Source organism: Meriones unguiculatus, chromosome 1 (assembly GCF_030254825.1).
Source record: "Meriones unguiculatus strain TT.TT164.6M chromosome 1, Bangor_MerUng_6.1, whole genome shotgun sequence".
Taxonomy (NCBI): domain Eukaryota; kingdom Metazoa; phylum Chordata; class Mammalia; order Rodentia; family Muridae; genus Meriones; species Meriones unguiculatus.
Window position 1 is genome coordinate 169,079,523 of NC_083349.1, and position 17,711 is coordinate 169,097,233.

At 40.7% G+C, this 17,711-nt stretch overlaps 1 protein-coding gene across 4 annotated transcripts in view; it reads left to right on the forward strand.

Annotated features, from left to right (window-relative positions):
- The window catches only part of Prdm10 (PR/SET domain 10), a 110,012-nt gene that overhangs the window by 22,683 nt on the left and 69,618 nt on the right, over positions 1 to 17,711 (forward strand). For 3 of the 4 annotated variants that reach the window (XM_060371332.1, XM_060371345.1, XM_060371340.1), the window contains exons 2-4: positions 905 to 1,060; positions 13,714 to 13,906; positions 16,240 to 16,404. In XM_060371332.1, the coding sequence (XP_060227315.1) occupies positions 13,838 to 13,906; positions 16,240 to 16,404 (234 nt within the window). In that variant the 5' untranslated portion in view covers positions 905 to 1,060; positions 13,714 to 13,837. The remainder of the gene's footprint in view (positions 1 to 904; positions 1,061 to 13,713; positions 13,907 to 16,239; positions 16,405 to 17,711) is intronic. The other variant, XM_060371335.1, reaches the window with a different exon arrangement.

Here is a 17,711-nt window from a genome sequence, read left to right on the forward strand (position 1 = left end):
CACCGTGGATTTGTCCCGATTCAGAAGCTCTGCTTAGGTTGCTGCTCTCTCGCTCTCTCTTTCTCTCTCCACACACACACACACACACACACACACACACACACACACACACATACACAGCCTGCCCCTGCTGCTTTGAGTCTACCTAGCAGCTCCTGAGAACAGATCAGAGGCTCCAGCAGCTTTCTCTTTGAAACTATGTTCATGTCATCAACCAAGCAGCCAGTCTTTATGAAAAGGCAAAGGCAGACATCAAGGTTTGTCATCCCTTAGGACTCACATGGAGCCCTTTTGAACTCCCAAGGATTTTCATGTAGGTTTGACAGACCCAGACCCCCAGCAAGTCTCATCACCTGGGTTTTTCTTTTCTTTGAGTGAATGGTAGGGATTCCTTTGAAGGACTTGATGGAGCCCTACTGCCCCATAAGCAGACTATCAAATGGGATGGGAGGAGTCACCTTTGTTTTTGGTACATGAAAAGTTCTTATTTGAACTAGAAGAGGAAAGTCCATATTCTCTGGGTTAACAGGAAAGATTTGCTTGCTTCCTTTTTCGAGGCACGAAGAAAGGAATGTCCTAACTCTAACTGGGAAAAAAGGATCTTCCTTAAAAGAAAGGCCTAAATTGATGGTCCTAGAATTCTTGGTGCACAAGAAAAGCAAGGAGCTATTGCCCTATAAGAAGGGCTTGAAGGACTCTGACTGGAGAGGGAGTGGCCACCCTGGCTCACTGCTGGACCTAGTTTGGTAGACTTTACACTTTCCTGCCCCTGCTTCTATTCTCTGCTTTCCAATCTGTTGTTTGTTTGTTTTAAAATGGTAGTTCAACTCTCTTATGGTTCCATAATATCTGTCTTGATGGTGGTCAGAAAATCAATTAGGAACTTCTCTTCTTTCATTTTAAGATGTTCCAGTGGTTAAGTGCACTGATTGCTCTTCCAGAGGACAGAGGTTCAAATCCCAGCACCGGCATGGCAACTCACAACTGTCTGTAACGCCAAGATCTGATACTCTCACATGAACATACATGTAGGAAAAACACCACTGCACATGAAATAAAGGTAAATAAATATAAAAATTTTATTTTATGTGTAATAAGTATTTTGCCTGCATGTATGTAAATGTGCCATGCATGTGCAGTCCCTTCAGAAGCCAAAGAAGATGTAAGATCTCCTGGAATTACAAGGTTTAGGTGGTTGTGAGCAGCCATGTGGTTTCTGGGAGCCAAACCCAGGTCCTCTGCAAGAGCAAGTGCTCTTAATTACTATGCCATCTCTCTAGCCCGGTGAACAGACTTTCCTTCCGTTCTTTTTCCCCTCCTTCCCTCTTTCCTTCCCTTCTTTCCTTAAAGACCTTAATGTTTTTATTCAGCTTTTATTTTGTGTATGTGTGCACCAGTATGAGTCAATGTGTACCGTATGTGTATAGGTTCCTGTGGAGCCTAGAGGATGTCTCGTCTCCAAACCTGGAGTTATAGACAGTTGTGAGCTTCCATGTAGGTATAGGACCTCTGCAGGAGCAAAAGATAGCCCCTAGGACCATTTCTTTAGGATGCATTATGCAACTGTTTTGGAGATGAAACTTCACTGTCATAAAAATCAAAAGGCTGTTTACTCCAAAATTAATCTGCCTTCAGTTGCTAGTGTCTGAATGCTTTTCTGAATGCCCATCCCCAACTAACAGCATAAAACTTTATTTCTGATATGATTTTGTTGATTTTACAATTGAAGTACTCATTTTTAGCTTCATTGTTAACATTTATAGCAGTTGTTAAATGTGCCCTCAGTAAATACATACAACAGCCCTTATTGTCATGTTTTTACTCATTTTACCTCTAGATATCCTGGTTATACCATCCCCCCCCCAAAGGATTTATGTATTTATTTGTTATGTAGACAGTGTTCTGCCTGCATGTACATCTCCATGCCAGAAGGGGGCACCATATCTTATCATAGATGGTTGTGAGCCATCATGTGGATCCTGGGAATTGAACTTCAGACCTTTGGAAGAGCAGTCAGTGGTCTTCCGTCTTCCCAGCCTGGTGGGCACACCTTTAATCCCAGGCAGAGGCAGGCAGATCTCTGGGATCATGGCCAACCTGGTTTATAGAGGGAGTTCCAGGATAGCCAGGACTACACAGAAAAACCCTGTCTTGGAAAAAGAAAAAGAAATATTTTAAGCCTATGAAGGCTTGAGAGAGAGAGAGAGAGAGAGAGAGAGAGAGAAAGAAAAAGAGAAAGAGAGGGAGAGGGAGAGAGAGAGAGAGGGAGAAAGTTTTATTAGTCAAAGACATAATCTCTTCTTTCTGTAGTACTGGGGATCAAACCCTCTATGCAAGTATTCTCCCACTAAGCAATAGTCCCCAACCCCTTCCCCCCCTTTGTCTTTTGTTTGTTTGTTTTTTGAGACAGAGTTTTTCTGATATAGCCTCGACAGTCCTGTACTTGCTTTGTAGACCAGGCTGGCCTCAAACTCAGAATTTGCCTGTTTGTGCTTTCTGCCTCCTGAGTGCTGGAATTAAAGGTGTGAGCCACCTTCTCCTTCCTCTTCCTCCTTCTTTAATTTGCTGAAAGCCTTCAGCTTCTCAGGCATATATATCCAAGGTAAAATTGTCTACATCTCATGGTCTACTGCATTTAGAGAAATATTTAGCCATATTTCCTCTTACTCTGCTTCTAAGTTTCTAGTAGCTCATTAATTGGAGTCAGAGTGTGTGGTGATAGACATCATGCAGCCCAGCTGGAGAGACAAGGCTACCCCAACGTGAGCAGTGGGCTGTTGAGTTACTAGAGGCAATAACCTCTCTCCTGAGTCAATCAAGAGTAGAGCTGGTCAGCTGTTGAGGTGAGAGAGTGTTGGAAGACCTCCCTGCACATGAAGGTGTGATATTTATTTCATATACATGTGACTACTCTTTCCCACTTCTCAACAGCAGTCCTAGCAATTTATTGCAATTTTTTCCAAAACTTAAAAACGATACTGTTGTTGTTAGGGTTTTATTGCTGTGATAAAACACTATGATCAAAAGAAATTGGGGAGAAAAGGATTTCTTTCATTTTACATTTTATAGTCTATCATCCAGGGAAGTCAGGGCAGGAATTAGAGGCAGGAACTGAAACAGAGGCCGTGGAGGAGTACTGCTTATTGGCTTGCTTTTCATATCTTGCTCAGCCTTCCTTCCTTCCTTCCTTTTTCTGGAGACAGGGTTTCTCTGTGTAGCTTCAGCTACCCTGGACTTGCTTTGTAGACCAGGATGGCCTCTGTCTGCCTCTGCCTCCCTTGAGTGCTGGATTACAGGCGTGCTCCACCATGCCCAATTTCAGACTGTTTTCTTACATACTGAGGTTTAAACAACTTCTTTGGGTTCTTGTGGGCACTAAATGAATGAACTGAATGAATGATCAATATGAGCCCCTTTAATCCTGGCTGAAAGGAATTTGAGTTATTTATCTTCAGTGTCTTGTCCTTGTGATTATGGCCCTGAGCTCATTGCTTTCCTCTGGCCACTCCCACGGGGCCAGAGGAAAGGCTTGCATTTGGCAGAAGCTTCTACTGTGACTTACTCTTTCTCTTAGTTTGTCCAAATACCTGACAAAAAGCAACAGCAAGAAGGTCTGAGTGAATACAATGTATCATGGAGGGATATCATGGTGGAAAAGGCATTTTGCCAGCCGCTCAGTGGTGGGGAGAGTGCATGGCAGCTGCTTGCCTGTATCTCAGCTGATCAAGAAGCAAAGGACAGAAAACAAGGCCAAGGTCACTATTCCCCAGTGACCCACTTCCTTTTGCTAGGTCCCACATTCTAAAGTCCTAAAACAGCACTGCCTGCTGGGACCAAGTATTCAAACACAGGAGCCTGTGGGGAGTGGGGCATTTCACATTCAAACTATGACAGGCAATTTCTTAAAACTTGCATGAAAAAAGAAACAGTAACAACAAAACCCCATGTGAATCAGGTCAGTAGTCAGAGGTCCAGGGAATAGATTTACCACCAAAGCCTGAGAATTTATGAAATAAAACCAGGTGAGGATGAGGGTGAGGGTATGGGAATGGCTTCTAAAACTAGGTTCCCAGCATGACCAGGCTCTGCCTGGACAGACAGAAGCATCCTTTGTAAACTCCTGCTGTCTCCTTCCCCTTCCTCCTCCTTTCCTCTTTAAAAAAAGTCTTAGAGCCCGGCACCTTAGGTAACTGCAGTGTTTTCTGAGACCAGCTCTCATTGTGTTTTCCCTGACTCCAGCTCTGGTACAAATACAACTCAAGAAATAAGGAGTGCAGCTAAGATTAAACTTGTAGACAGCAGTGATGTTGGCTGCCACTGCTACCTACTGTTTACTGCTGTGTGCTGAGCTTCTGGAGGACAGTGATCTTATAGCCAGCCCGTTGCCTATGCAGCAGTATGGATTCCAAGAATTTCAGAAAGACGGAGTTGGCGCAGTTCAAGAGCCCAGGAGATTGCAATGGTAGCTAGTGAACAATGCCAATTTGGCTGGGTGGAGGAAGGGTTGGGAGGTAGGGTTGATCTTGAATGTGCCAACTATTGCCTGTTGATGGCTGTGGATTCATTTCTGGTTATTGTGAGAAAAGAGACCAGTGACATCCCTTCTGCACCATGAAGAAGTGGGATACTGGTTATTATTGGTTACCTATGCATATTTTTTATTTCAGGTTTTTATTATGGAAAAACATGTAAAAAACCCACCCTGTAACCATTTGTAAATGCACAGTGGCATTTAGTTGCTGAGCTTTAGTTGCTGAGCCCCCTCCCTAGCACCATTATCTTTTATTATTTTTCAGTATGTATTTATTTTGTTTTATGTGTACTATTGTTTTATCTGCATGTGCTTGTGTCCAATGACATATGTGATTGGTTCCCAGGGAGGCCAAAAGTGGGCATTATATCCCCTGGAACTGGAAATACAGATGGTTGTAAGCTACCATGTGGTCCTGGGAATAGAACCTAGGTCCTCTGCTAGTTCAATAAGTGCTCTTAACCACTCAGCCATCTTTCTGCACCACCATCTTTACTTTTAAAAAATGATTAAGTTTTTTTTTTAATTGTTATTGTGGTGCATTTGTGTTTCTGTGTGTGTGTGTGTGTGTATGTGTGTGTGTGTGTATGTGTGTGTGTGTGTGTGTGTGTGTGTGTGTGTGAATGCATGCCATGACCCATTCCTGGCAGTCAGCTGGTTGAGTTGGTGCTCTCCTTCTACATTTAAGTGGGTTTCAAGGATTGAGCTCAGGTTGTTGGCTTGCATGGTAAGTGCTTTTGTGGTATCTATCCTTTTTGATTCATCTTGCTTCTCAAATGATTAAAAAATTATAAAGGGAAATGGTAATATTTTATGATATTATAAGAGCATAATTAAGAACCATGAACATGGAAAATTTTTTCTTTTGAGAAAAGGTCTCATATAGCCTAGGCTGGCCTCATGCTCAGTGTATAGTGGAGGATGATCTTAAACATCTGATCCTGCCTCTGCCTTCTGAGTGCTCTAAGTATAGGCACGTACCACATGCAGTTGGGAAATGACTTAGGGCTTTGTGTATGGTAGGCAAGCACTCTGCTAGTCGAGGGGCATCTCTAGACCCTGGCGTTCCTTAAGTACTGAAGGCACTTCTGTTATTTTAGACTACGGAGCTGGGCTCCTTGTAACTTTCTCTAATAGTTGTAGATGGAGCTAGGAGCTTCTGACCTCTCAGAAGGTTTCAAAGTAGTGGCATTAGCTAAGAATAGCCCAATGATGGTTGAATGAGATAATAGATGTTGAAGGATGGGGCAGTGGGTAAGAGACAGGATGGGAACTCAAAAATGATTGAGAAGAGGATGCTTGAGGAGGCTGGATGCTCCAGAAATTTATTTTCTCCGTAGTCTCCTCCACTATTAGTTTTTACCATGTAGGTGTCATGGGGAGTGAACTGAGAAGTTGCTTGTCAGCTCTCCCATTCTGTGTCTTATGGGGTAGGGCTGTGGCCACCTTTTTCTCCTCAATGCTTACCATGTACTAAAAAAAAATGTATTCAGTGTTCAGCAGGGTGAAAAGCTTTGTGACCGTTTCTTGGATGTTTGCTGTTACGCTGTGTGATCATAAAAAGTTTCATTTTTATTAAATTTAAGGTGCCAATGCTGAGAGATACACTCATATATCATTAAGAAAAAAATCAACCAGCCAGGTGGTAGTGGAGCATGATTCTAATCCCAGCACTTGGGAGGCAGAGGCAGGTGGATCTTTGAGTTCAAAGCCAGCCTGGTCTACAGAGCAAGTTTCAAGACAGCCAGGACTACATAGAGAAACTTGTACATAGAGAAAAAAGAAAAAGCCAACTAAATTCAATCCAGTTGATATGCTATATTCCTGGAGATAACTTAGCTTACCCAGGGCTGTGGCTCATTGCTCAAGTCTCCTGCCCACTTGAGCTTCCTTCCAGTCACAATCCTGGGTTGTTTTTACTTGTGCTTCTTCTGTTGGCCTGTTCTAAGTTGACATTCCCCACCCCCTTCTGGACTTCCATTTCTTCACTAAAGTGGCTTGTAGACCTCAGGGAAACGGTTGATGTTTACTGGCTCATAGAGGATATTACAAAGGATGCGAGTGAACTCCCGATGATAGCATACAGAGGGCAAGGTAGGGGGAAGAGCTTCCTGTTCTCTCCAGATGTACTTCTTCCCGGAAGCTATCCTGAAGCTGGCTAAACTGTCATTTTGGAGACTTAACGCTTGATTAAATCACTGACCTTTGGTTCTAAATTTAATCTTTAGTCTGTTATCTGTCTCTCCCACACACACTGTTTAAGAGTTTGAGACAGGACAGTGGGTGAATGGCAGGATGGGAACTAAAAAAATGACTGAGAAGATGTTTGAGGAGGCTGGACAGATGACAATGTGCAGAGGGCAGAAGCCATAATCTTTTAGTTTTGTCTTGGCCTTTTGGCATCTGGTATTGATCTGGCTGCCAACATCAGCTGTGTCATTAGCACTCTTTGGAGAGGCCAGGGACTTAAGGTTTACCTGCCAGGTAAAGGGGACGAAGACCAAAAGTGTATTTCCTGGTACCACACTGGCTTTATTTACTCCAGTGTTCGGAACTTACTGGGAGCTGCCACTGTGGGTTGTGATTCTTAGCCTCATTGCTAGAGTTACTGCTATTGCTTTTCTGGGAACAGACGGCCTGCTCTATGTGTCTCTCCCCTTCTGTACATGCTAAGACCTTATCCCCTCCCCAGCCACTCCCAAGCCCTGCTTTATGTAGTTGCAGATGTTTTACATCATGTACTGTTTTTTTGATCCAGTAAGGTTTAACAAAGACACTTCTGTTTGGAATGATTGTCCTGCTTTTTTTGTTGTTTGTGTTCTTCCTAACATCTTTTATATTTCATCTCCTCTAGGAAGTGATCTCAGAGCACCTCTGGGTTAGACATCCTCTCCTCTGTCCCCACTCTGCACAGTAGGATATTTTTAAACTACTCAAGTCCTTCCTCATGTCAGCAGTTAACAAAACATACTTTTTGACTTTAAGGAACATAGAGGCTTAAGATAAGCAGGAGGAGACTGTAACACTATTGGCTAACTTTTTGAAAAGTGATTGCATGTATTTATATATTTATGTATTTTTAAGTTTTGCTTTTCATGTAGCAAACATTATGCTTAAAGCCCTTTTCACCCACTGTTCTGTGTCATCTCTCAGTAATCATATGGCCACCATTTAACTGAGAACAAAGAGAAAGAAGCCTTTTGAGATTTGCTCAAGGTTAGCGTTGTTGCTACTAAAAACCCAGGCAGAGAGCCCACACCCTTCTGCATGCTGAGATTGTCCCTGGCACTTGTCAGTGCTCTTTCCTCTATGCCTCAGGTGTGCTCACAGTACTAGGGACAGGGTAAGTGAGCAACAGCATGGGAGCTCAGAGGCTAACAATGATCTTACTGCTCTCAGCCACCTCACCTGCTTCAATATGAGATACTAACCTCTGTAATCCCAGTAGATGTCCAGAGTTAACTGCCATCATGTCACAGTAAAACCTAAATGGCCAGGTGCATGGTGCATGTCTTTACCAGTACTCATCTATGTGTGAGGGTTGACATGTATGTGGATTGTGGATGTACATATGTTTACTCACTTATAGTGAGGATTTTGGTGTCTTAAAAAACCCAGTTACGTTATGTAGACATGTTTTTGTCTTAACCCCAGGTGTGGGTTGTAGGGCTGCTTCAGATGTCCGCAGCAGCAGACTATTTGCCTTGTGCATGCTCTGGTAGGGCCATGATTTTTTTTTTTTGAAGCAAACAATTATTTATTTAAAATGATTGAACATGGAAAATCTTCATGGAAAAATTTAGAACCAAATAGCTTCAGTGCTGGATCTTACCAAATACTAAAAGAAGAAATAATTTTAACCTCACAGATTACTTTCCAAGAGGTACAACATTCAGGAACATGTTTGAAGCCATCATTCTGATAGTAATGTCAGTAACAGTATTAATATGGAAAATGTACTTGAATATTGCATAATTCTAAAAACCTATTTCAGAAACTTTAGCCATAGCTCCATATTACAAAGATAAAACATCACGAGCAAGTGATATTCACAGGACAATAAAGTTGTTAATTGCTGGTATTAAATAAAAAAAAACCTTACAATCACCCTAATAACTATAAAAGAAACAGTTGACATTATTTAGTTCATTTGTGATATTTAGTACACAGCTGAAGTTAAATAAGAATTACCAAGCAAAATAAAAATGTATGTTTTTAGTGTGGTAAAGTGTATTGGACAAAAGTTTATAGCAAATATCATACTACAATGAGAGAATGCATATTCCCCCTAAAATTTGGATCAATGTAAGAATGTATACTTTTACTACTTGTATTTACCACTATCAAGACAATATTGGCTATGGAAATAAACAATAACATGAATAAAATGTCAAAGTCCATAAAGTATCAAGAGAAATAGAGCTCCAGTTATACCATCATTTATATAAAAAATTCTCAAAGAATTGACTAAAGGCAACTTGAAATGATTGATTTCACAAGATTATAAGAGAAACATCAGTATAGAAAAGTGAAATTTATTTCTATTACCAATAACCAAAATTAAACATTGAAAGGGTAAATTTCAATGTATAATAAAATAAAACAATACATATTAGGGATATATTTCAAAAATATTTGCAATAATTGGAAACTGAAACAATATATCAGAGAAGCACTACGAATATAAGAATGATGCAAATTGAATAAATTGTAATAAATGATAATAATAAAAATTATAAAAGATAAAAATAAAAAAGAGATAAAAGAATATAAGAATGTAGAAAAATTGAGCACTATAAACAGAAAATTTCAGTGTTTTTGTTGTTGTTAGTTTGTTTTTCAAGACATGGTTTCTCTGTGTAGCCTTGGCTGTCCTGAACTTGTTTTGAAAACCAGGCTGGCCTCAAACTCACAAAGATCCACTTGCCTCTGCCTCACTGCGCGCCGGGATTTACAGGCGTGCGCCACTGTGTGCGTCACTTCTTCTTCTTCTTCTTCTTCTTCTTTTTTAATGATTTATTTATTGTTATTTTATTTGCATTGGTGTTTTGCATGCATGTATGTATGTGTGAGAGTATCAGATCCCCTGGAACTGGAGTTACAGACAGCTGTGTCCTGTCATGTAAGTGCTGGGAATTGAACTTGGGTCCTTTGGAAGAACAGTTAGTGCTCTTAACCTCTGAGCCATCTCTTCGGCTTGTGTGATTCTGCCACACTGAAGATAGTTTAATTCTGAGGACTCTGGAGAGTCTAAAAAGACAGATCCCTAAGAGAGGGGGTGTGGCTGTTCATCCTGCTGGTGCCTGCTCCTGCTGCTGTTGCTGGTTTGTCAAATAGGGGAGAGAAAAGAGACAAGAAGTTAGAGATATTCTGAGGAGAGACAAAGGTTGGACTTTTCCCAACGAACTCAAGGCTTCTAATCAGCAGGAAGAAGTCTACAAATATCTCATCATCTCCTCTACCCACTAACGTTCTGGTGTTTGGGTGCTGGAAGGGATTGGGTGGAGAAGGGTGGTAGATAACAAGAACACAAATAAAATGTATTTAAAAAATACACCTACACTTACTTGTGGAGGTTAGAAGACAACCCTGAGTGTCAAGCTTCAGAAACGGACTACTTGCCCCGGTCTAGAACTTACCAATTGCAACATCTGGCTTTATATATATATATAGTTTCTGGGGATTGAACTGAGGTCTTCTTGTTTACAAGGTAAGCACTTTATGGACTGAGCTATCTCATATGTTCCCCAAGCTTAGACATTTGTCAGCATAAGGGTTGTTGAATAAATTACAATATATTCATACAAAGAAATTATGCAGCTGGAGTGAAAAATGAAGAAAATGTGTGTGGATGGAATGGTGCACAAGATAGATTGTTGCATAGAACAACACACGTAGAAGAGTTGTCACCTTGTAAGAAATCAATAATTCATTTGTTTGCGGTTGGAAAAGATAGAAATATATTGTATATGTATTTGTTTGTATGTGAATAAAATACCTTTGGAAGGAAACACAAGAAACGGATTCTAAGAATTGTTCCCAAAGAGTGGCCAAGAGATTCTAGGGAGGGTGATCATCCGCTGTATCCATTTGTACTCTTTCAATTTTCAGCTAACTGTATTTAATACTTATTAAACTAGACATAAATAAAATTGAAATGAAAGAAAGAAAACGGAGTGGGCTCAGTGTAAAGTGCTTGCTTGTCACCAATGAGGTCTTGGGTTCTTTCAACCTTTCCCTCATAGTATAAAACACCTTTTTAGAAATGAAAACTAAGAGGAGGCACTTGGACTTCTATACAGTTTACAAGGACATCTGTATACCTGCCTGGTACTCCCATGGCTAGGAGCATTTGAGTATTTAGATGGATCAGGTTGAAAAAATTCTCTAATTCTTTTATGGGAAGGGCATTACTGCATTTTTTTTTGTGTGATATTTCTGCTAAAAATATGAATTCTAGAATCTAACCTCACAGAAATATCAGATAAACTGAAGACCATTCTCTGTTTCAGAAGTGTCCACATCACAGGAGACCAGCAACAGGAAGCTGCTGGATTGACGTAGACATTGGGACATGACAGTGAACACACACAGTGAGCAGTGTTAGACACTAGATTGGATCAGAGCCAGGGAGAAAAATGTTCCTGTGGCTGTTAGGGACAGTAAACTAGACAGTTGGCAAAATACTAGGAAGGTCTGTGAGTAAAATAGACTTGCTGCTTCTGTCTTTTTTTTTAATTAAATTTTTTATTTTTTTATATTAGTTACAACTGCTTCAATCTTATCTGTATGATTTTGATTATGGTCTTGTACCTCTGTGAGTGTTCCCAGTTGTGGAAATTAGCTACTTACAAATTTGGAGATAAGATGGATGATGGTGCACCTGTATCACCAGTCGTTCATGAGACCAGTACAAGATGACCACATGAGGTCAGGAGTTTGAAACTAGCCTGGCTGTTATGGTTATTTTTCCAAAACTGTGTTTGTGTCTTAGTTTCTCTCTTAACCCTGATGTCACACAAATAATTGAGACTCTGTTATATTATTTTTAACAAGCTTCACTGCATAAGAACTGAGCAGTTTTAACTCTCTTCTTAACCCTCTAATCTAATTTGGCTTCCTCCCAGCATGTGTCCCAGAGATACTTGCACTTTGTAGCTTTTCTTGCTGAGCTCTTTCTTTTGTTCCCTCCTGTGGCTTAATCCCCCTCTTCTTCTTCTGACTCCTCCTACCATGGCAGGAAGGAAGTCTAGTCACATTCTGTCCCCTGCTCAGTGATTGGCATATCAGGAGACAATTGAAGAACAGTGTTTACACAACACTGAGACAGAAGATTTTCAGAACAAGAATTGCAACCAGATATAGGATAGAAATCAGCATTTGAATTACACAAGAACCTTATGCCTACACCTGGGTATTTTTTTTCACCCAATGCAGAGTTTCTCTGTTTAACAGCCCTGGCTGTCCTGGAACTCGTTTTATAGAACAGGCTGGCCTCAAACTCACAAATCTGCCTGTCTCTGCTTCCCAAGTGCTGGGATTAAGGGCATGTGCCATCACTGCCCAGCTTAGTCTGGGTAACTTAGCAAGACACCATATCAAAAAGAAAAAAAAATGGCAAAGGAACAGTGTTTTGTTCCTTTACTCTGAAATGGTTGAGGTAAAAAGAGAAAAGAAGGAAAAATGTGACTGGAGAGATGGAGCAGTGGAAAAGCTCTTTCCATGTAAACATGAAGACTGGAGTGTGGATCCCAGAACCATGTAAAAGCAGGCATAGTGTTGGCTTCTTGCATTCTCAGCATGTGGGAAATAGAGACAGGGGATCCTCAGGGCAAGCTGGCTAGCCAGAATTGAAGAGCTGTGTGTTCAGTGAGAGACCGTGCGGTAAGTAAAGTGGAGTGATGAAGGAAGACAGTGTCAACAGGGCCTCCATACATAGTACATACAAGTGCACCCACACACATGCAAGCATGTTGTGGTGGTTTGAATGAGAATCCCCCCTCCCCCCAGCTCCTTATGTTAGCACTTGATCCCCAGTTGGTATAACCATTTAGGGAAGTTTAGGATGCTATTTGGAGATAGGCTTTGAGAATTTAAAAACTTACCTTAAAGAATCTATCTTAGTGGGCTGGAGAGATGGATCAGTGGTTAAGATTACTTGCTGCTCTTGCAGAGAACCTTTGTTCAGTTATTAGCACCTGCAAGGTACCTCACAACTATCTGTAACTACAGCTTTAGGGAATGTGATGGCCTCTTCTGGCCTCCTCAGACTCTAGGCACACATACAGTATATATACATACAGGCAAGACAGTCATATACATAAATAAGTAAATCTTTTTTAAAAATAAGTTTTTAAAGGCGTATGCCTTTAATCCCAGCACTTGGAAGGCAGAGGTAAGTAGATCTCTGAGTTCGAGGATAGCTAGGACTACACAGAGAAACCCTATCTTGAACTCTACCTCCCCCCAATTTTTTTTTTTTTTTTTAAGAATCTTATCTAAAAGTGTAGGCTTTCAAAATGTAGTTTAGAAATGCAGGTTTCAAAATGTAGTCTTTTGTGTTTGTTGATGTTTGGAAAGGCTTCAATTGCCCATATTCACTCCTGTACTGCCCTGATGGAATGGAACACAAGGTTTGTATTTGCATTCACTGATTGTAATGTAAGCTGGGAAATTCAGTTTCTTTTATCAGCTGTTTCTCCTTTGTTTTATCATTTTTATTATTCTGTTCTTCATTTTGAGTAGAAGTGGTAGTGGTCTATGAGGTCATCTCTACCAGGGAAAATCCTGGGCCACTCACTCAGGAGACAGATCTGTCTGAGTTCAAGCCTTACCCAGTCTACAGAGGGACACAGCAATCAGATGGATCATAAACCTATCATTTACCTCTAGCTAAAACAGAGGAAGATAATTTTTCTCAAAAGAACTAAGATTGCTTTCAATATTTACAATGAGGGTTACATTTTATATATAGTGCCCATGTAAATACACATACATACATATATCTAATGATTGTCCAAAATATAGCAGGTATGCAATATATTATATTATTGTCACAAATAACATTTTTACCCTTTGCCAAGGTGTGTTATCTTTTAACAAATCTTTTTTTGTGGTTGAAACTAGTTTATTAAAATATAGTCATCCACTTAAGCCTTGGCCCCTTTGCTGTCTTTTTTCAGGCTGCAGAAACCTCCCTGCCATCCATGAGCACGTGTGTACAGGACGGCCACGACCAATGAGTGTCCTCTCTCCTGTGCTGCTGCTGTAGGTGGCTCAGACTTGGAGCTGTCCAGTAAGGAGAAGATGGATTCCAAAGATGAAAGCTCCCCTGTGTGGCCGACGTCTGCGGACCATGAACAGAACACTGCACAGGTAGAGGACAACCTGTGCCAGCTTACTGTTGGCAGGAGGGTTTTAGCTGGGTGGGTGCCAACACTACACAAATGCCAGTGTCTCTGTCTCTGCAGTGAGAGTGGCCGGGAGAGAGCGGATGTTAGGCCTTGCTTGGAGAAGCTGGAATGCGTTAGCACTTGGCTTTACTGACAGCTGTTCTATGAGGTAGAACTCATCTACGCCGTAGGCTTCACCCCTGCACCGTGCTAGTGGAAACTGCTTCACTACCCTCCTTTATCTGTGCTGTTGATAGTGAAAACCTCAATCCATTGCTGGCTTCTTTTATATTAGCCAGTGCAGAGTCCGATAATCCATGAGTAATGAAGCCTATGGAAGGTTCATAAAGTGAGTGACCCATCTTCTCTTTTAAGGTAGGGTCTTGTCTGGCCTAGAACTCTATATAGTCTAGACTGCCCTTGAACTCATAGAGATCTGCCTGTTTCTGCCTCCCAAGTGATGATGGGAGGCAAGTTAGGCCCATAAACTCAGTTTTATATAGTAGGATAAACATGATCCAGTTTTTCACTAAATTATAAACCATATTACTATTGTCAGAATCAGAAAGTTAAATGTGCAAATATTACTTATTTTAGGAAATAATCAGTACTGTAATAAACAATAATGATGATATAATATGACTTAAAGGTTACAGTCTAAAATTTAGAGAAGAGTGGTTCCAGAGATATTTTCAGCAGAATAACTGAGAACACGGCTTTTCTCATGGAAACTGTTTTGATGACTACTTCATTAACTTATGCATTGTGTTTATCTAAAGCGAGAGAAACAGTGAGGAGTACTGGCACATGCCTACAGAGGCAGTTGATCTCTATGAGTTTATGGACAGCCTAGTCTACTTAGTGAGTTCCAAGCCAACCAGGGCTACATAGTGAGACCTTGTCTTAGAGAGAAAGAAAGAGGGAGGGAGAGAGACAGACAGACAGAGGTCGGGGGAGAAGAAAGGAAATGTTTTTGTGAGGTTCTGTATGGGATCAAGGTCTCTGCCTGTGGGGAGCTGAGTTCAGGAACGCCCACTACATTTTTTTATTTCCAGTTTTTCTGCTCTTAAGTTCTGCAAACTCTTATTTATAGACTATGAGTGAAGAAAGCCAAGTGGAAAAGCTTAGCTTTCTCATTTTTTGAGGAAAATGTCTGTCCCCCATTTTAAAGCTTTGGTATGAATGAGAAAGTTAAAAACTGTAAGATTATAAATCGAAATCACAAGTTTACCTTACAGCAATGAAAGCTGTGCAGATGTACTGTGAGCCTAATTTCCCCATGTGTATGCTTTATCTTCAGGCGTAAATTGAATGTATACAGAAGACAGATTAATCACTAAGCAGAAAATCTGTTGTATTCCTGTGGTGCTCAATTATACTTGGCCTCTAGCATTCTTTCTGGACATTCAGTTAGTTTATGTGTCATCTGGGAAATCTATTATTTCTCCCTGGAGAAAACGGCCATAGAAGCATTAGGACCAGTGGCAAGTCAGTAAAGGAGTAAGGATGGCAATCCAGCAACGTCAGCACATCAGTTATTCCTCCCCCCAAATTATCCACCTGTAGATGTTCTGTGTCAGGCATGGGGCACAAGCCATGCAGAGGCCTCCCCGGAGTCAGTCTTCTACTGGCCACCCCTCTGAGAGGATTTTATACAACTTAGTTCTTTAGTCCTCTAGGTCTTAGGACACAGAATACTTCCCTGGGCACAGCTGAACTACTTGACCAGAGCCACTTAAAATTACTTCAGTAAGGTTTTCTGCTTCTTTTCTTAGCCGACAAGGAAGAGTTCCATCACACCCATTGAGTCAGTGACATGTGCTGGTTGCCTCCATGCAGTATGTCCTTCACATATGGAATAACATGTAGACGTGAAAGTGACCTTATTTAACGTGTCTGCTGAAAAGCAGCATTCATTACAGAATAGAATTTTTATGATGTGTTGAAAGCAATTGTTTTTAGGCCTATACCACAGAGCAAAGTGCGTTTTATATTTTGGCAGTGGTGTCATGTAGTTGCTTTTCTAGGATCAATTCACTGCCCCCTCATGAGTCACCAGAAGTTATCTATTTGCATTGGGTTTTTAAGACAAAAGAAATCCTAGTCAGCTCTATAATATGAAGCAGTAAATTACTGACAGATCGGTGCATCCTGCCTTCTGGGCTGTCGCTCAGTGTGGATGAAGGCACATCACTCTTCCTTTTCCTTACATTAGGGATATTTCAGCTTGGCTGTGCTTGGTCGGCCATGTGCCTTTCTGAGTTTGAGTTTGTTTTATAAAGATGGACGCAACATACTTGATTGCTTTTTCCCCAGGTGCACTTTGTTCCGGATGCTGGAACTGTGGCTCAGATAGTATACGCTGATGACCAAGTCCGTCCACCCCAGCAGGTGGTGTACACAGCAGATGGCACCTCCTACACGTCAGTGGACGGTCCGGAGCACACACTGGTGTACATCCACCCGGTGGAGGCTGCACAGGCATGTGAAGAATTGTTTCGATTTGTTTGCTAATTAATACACTAATTACTTATGTTCGCGATGGGTCAGTTGTTGTCCTAGAGGTTTTGATTCAGTAAACAGTCAGATCAGATTTGTGCTATCGAGGAGCATATAACTAAATTTGACAATGAAAGAGATGGTACATTTATTTAAATGAAACGCAAAAATAAATTAAAGCTCTAGCCTCATGTCAGTCTTTCCCTCCCGTGACCACTGATGTGGTTGTTACTTTGTTGCCTTTATTAACCACGACCAAGCATTTGTTCTGTACACTGCATAGTGGATAGCTAAATCAAATTTGGCTCAGTGAAAGAATTCAGATTATTTCAGCTAAGTGTATAAACAAAGGATCCTACCACTAGCTTGGACTGCTGTTTGTTTGTAACTTACTGGGTTATAGGACTATAATAGAAGCCAAGGCAGATACTCATAAAAGCTTTACAATACAGCCTTTATTTTTTTGCCACTGGCGTAGAGTTTCTAGAAGAGTGACACAGATATTCCACAAATATTTTTAGCACTTTAAATGTTACATAGAATACATATGCACAGGTCCCATATACCATACTCACACATAATGAATGCTGAAGATATAGTAAGGATGCAATACATTGTACTTCTATTACTATTTCTTCCATTGGTGTTGCATTTTAATCCAGACCTCCATGCGTGCTAAGTGCATGCCCTACCAGTGGTCTGTAGTGTCAACCCGTATATTTTTTTTTTAGACAGGATTTTTCTACATACCCTGGTTGACCTAGAACTTACTATTATATAGATCAGGCTGGCCTCGAACTCACAGAGATCTGCTTGCCTCTACTTCTTGAGTGCTGCCAGTAAAAGCATGTGCCTCCATGCCTGGCTTCGTTTGTTTGTTTGTTTGTTTTTTAATTTTAAAAATATTTTTTTATAGTAGGATTCTTGTCATAAAATTGTCCTCATGTAGTATTTCATCCAGAGGGTCATATCACTTCTAAGAAAAAAATGAGATTCACCTTATGAATACATTTTTAGTTTATTTAGAGATGCAATTGCCAAATACTCACATGGTTCTTTTAGAATGCCTTGGTTTATTGACAGTCCTCTAACTGTATTAAAGTACAACCAGAGAATGTATGTAAAGGATGGCTTGTACTTAAGTGCTATTTTGTTATGATATTACTAAATGTCTGAATTTTGATAATTTTTTTTTAATAGTCAAAGTGAAGAAATCTCACTTCTTGAACCTGTCCTTCATGTTCCTCTGGAATCAGACTTAACCAGTTTTAATTCCCAGAGGTTTACAA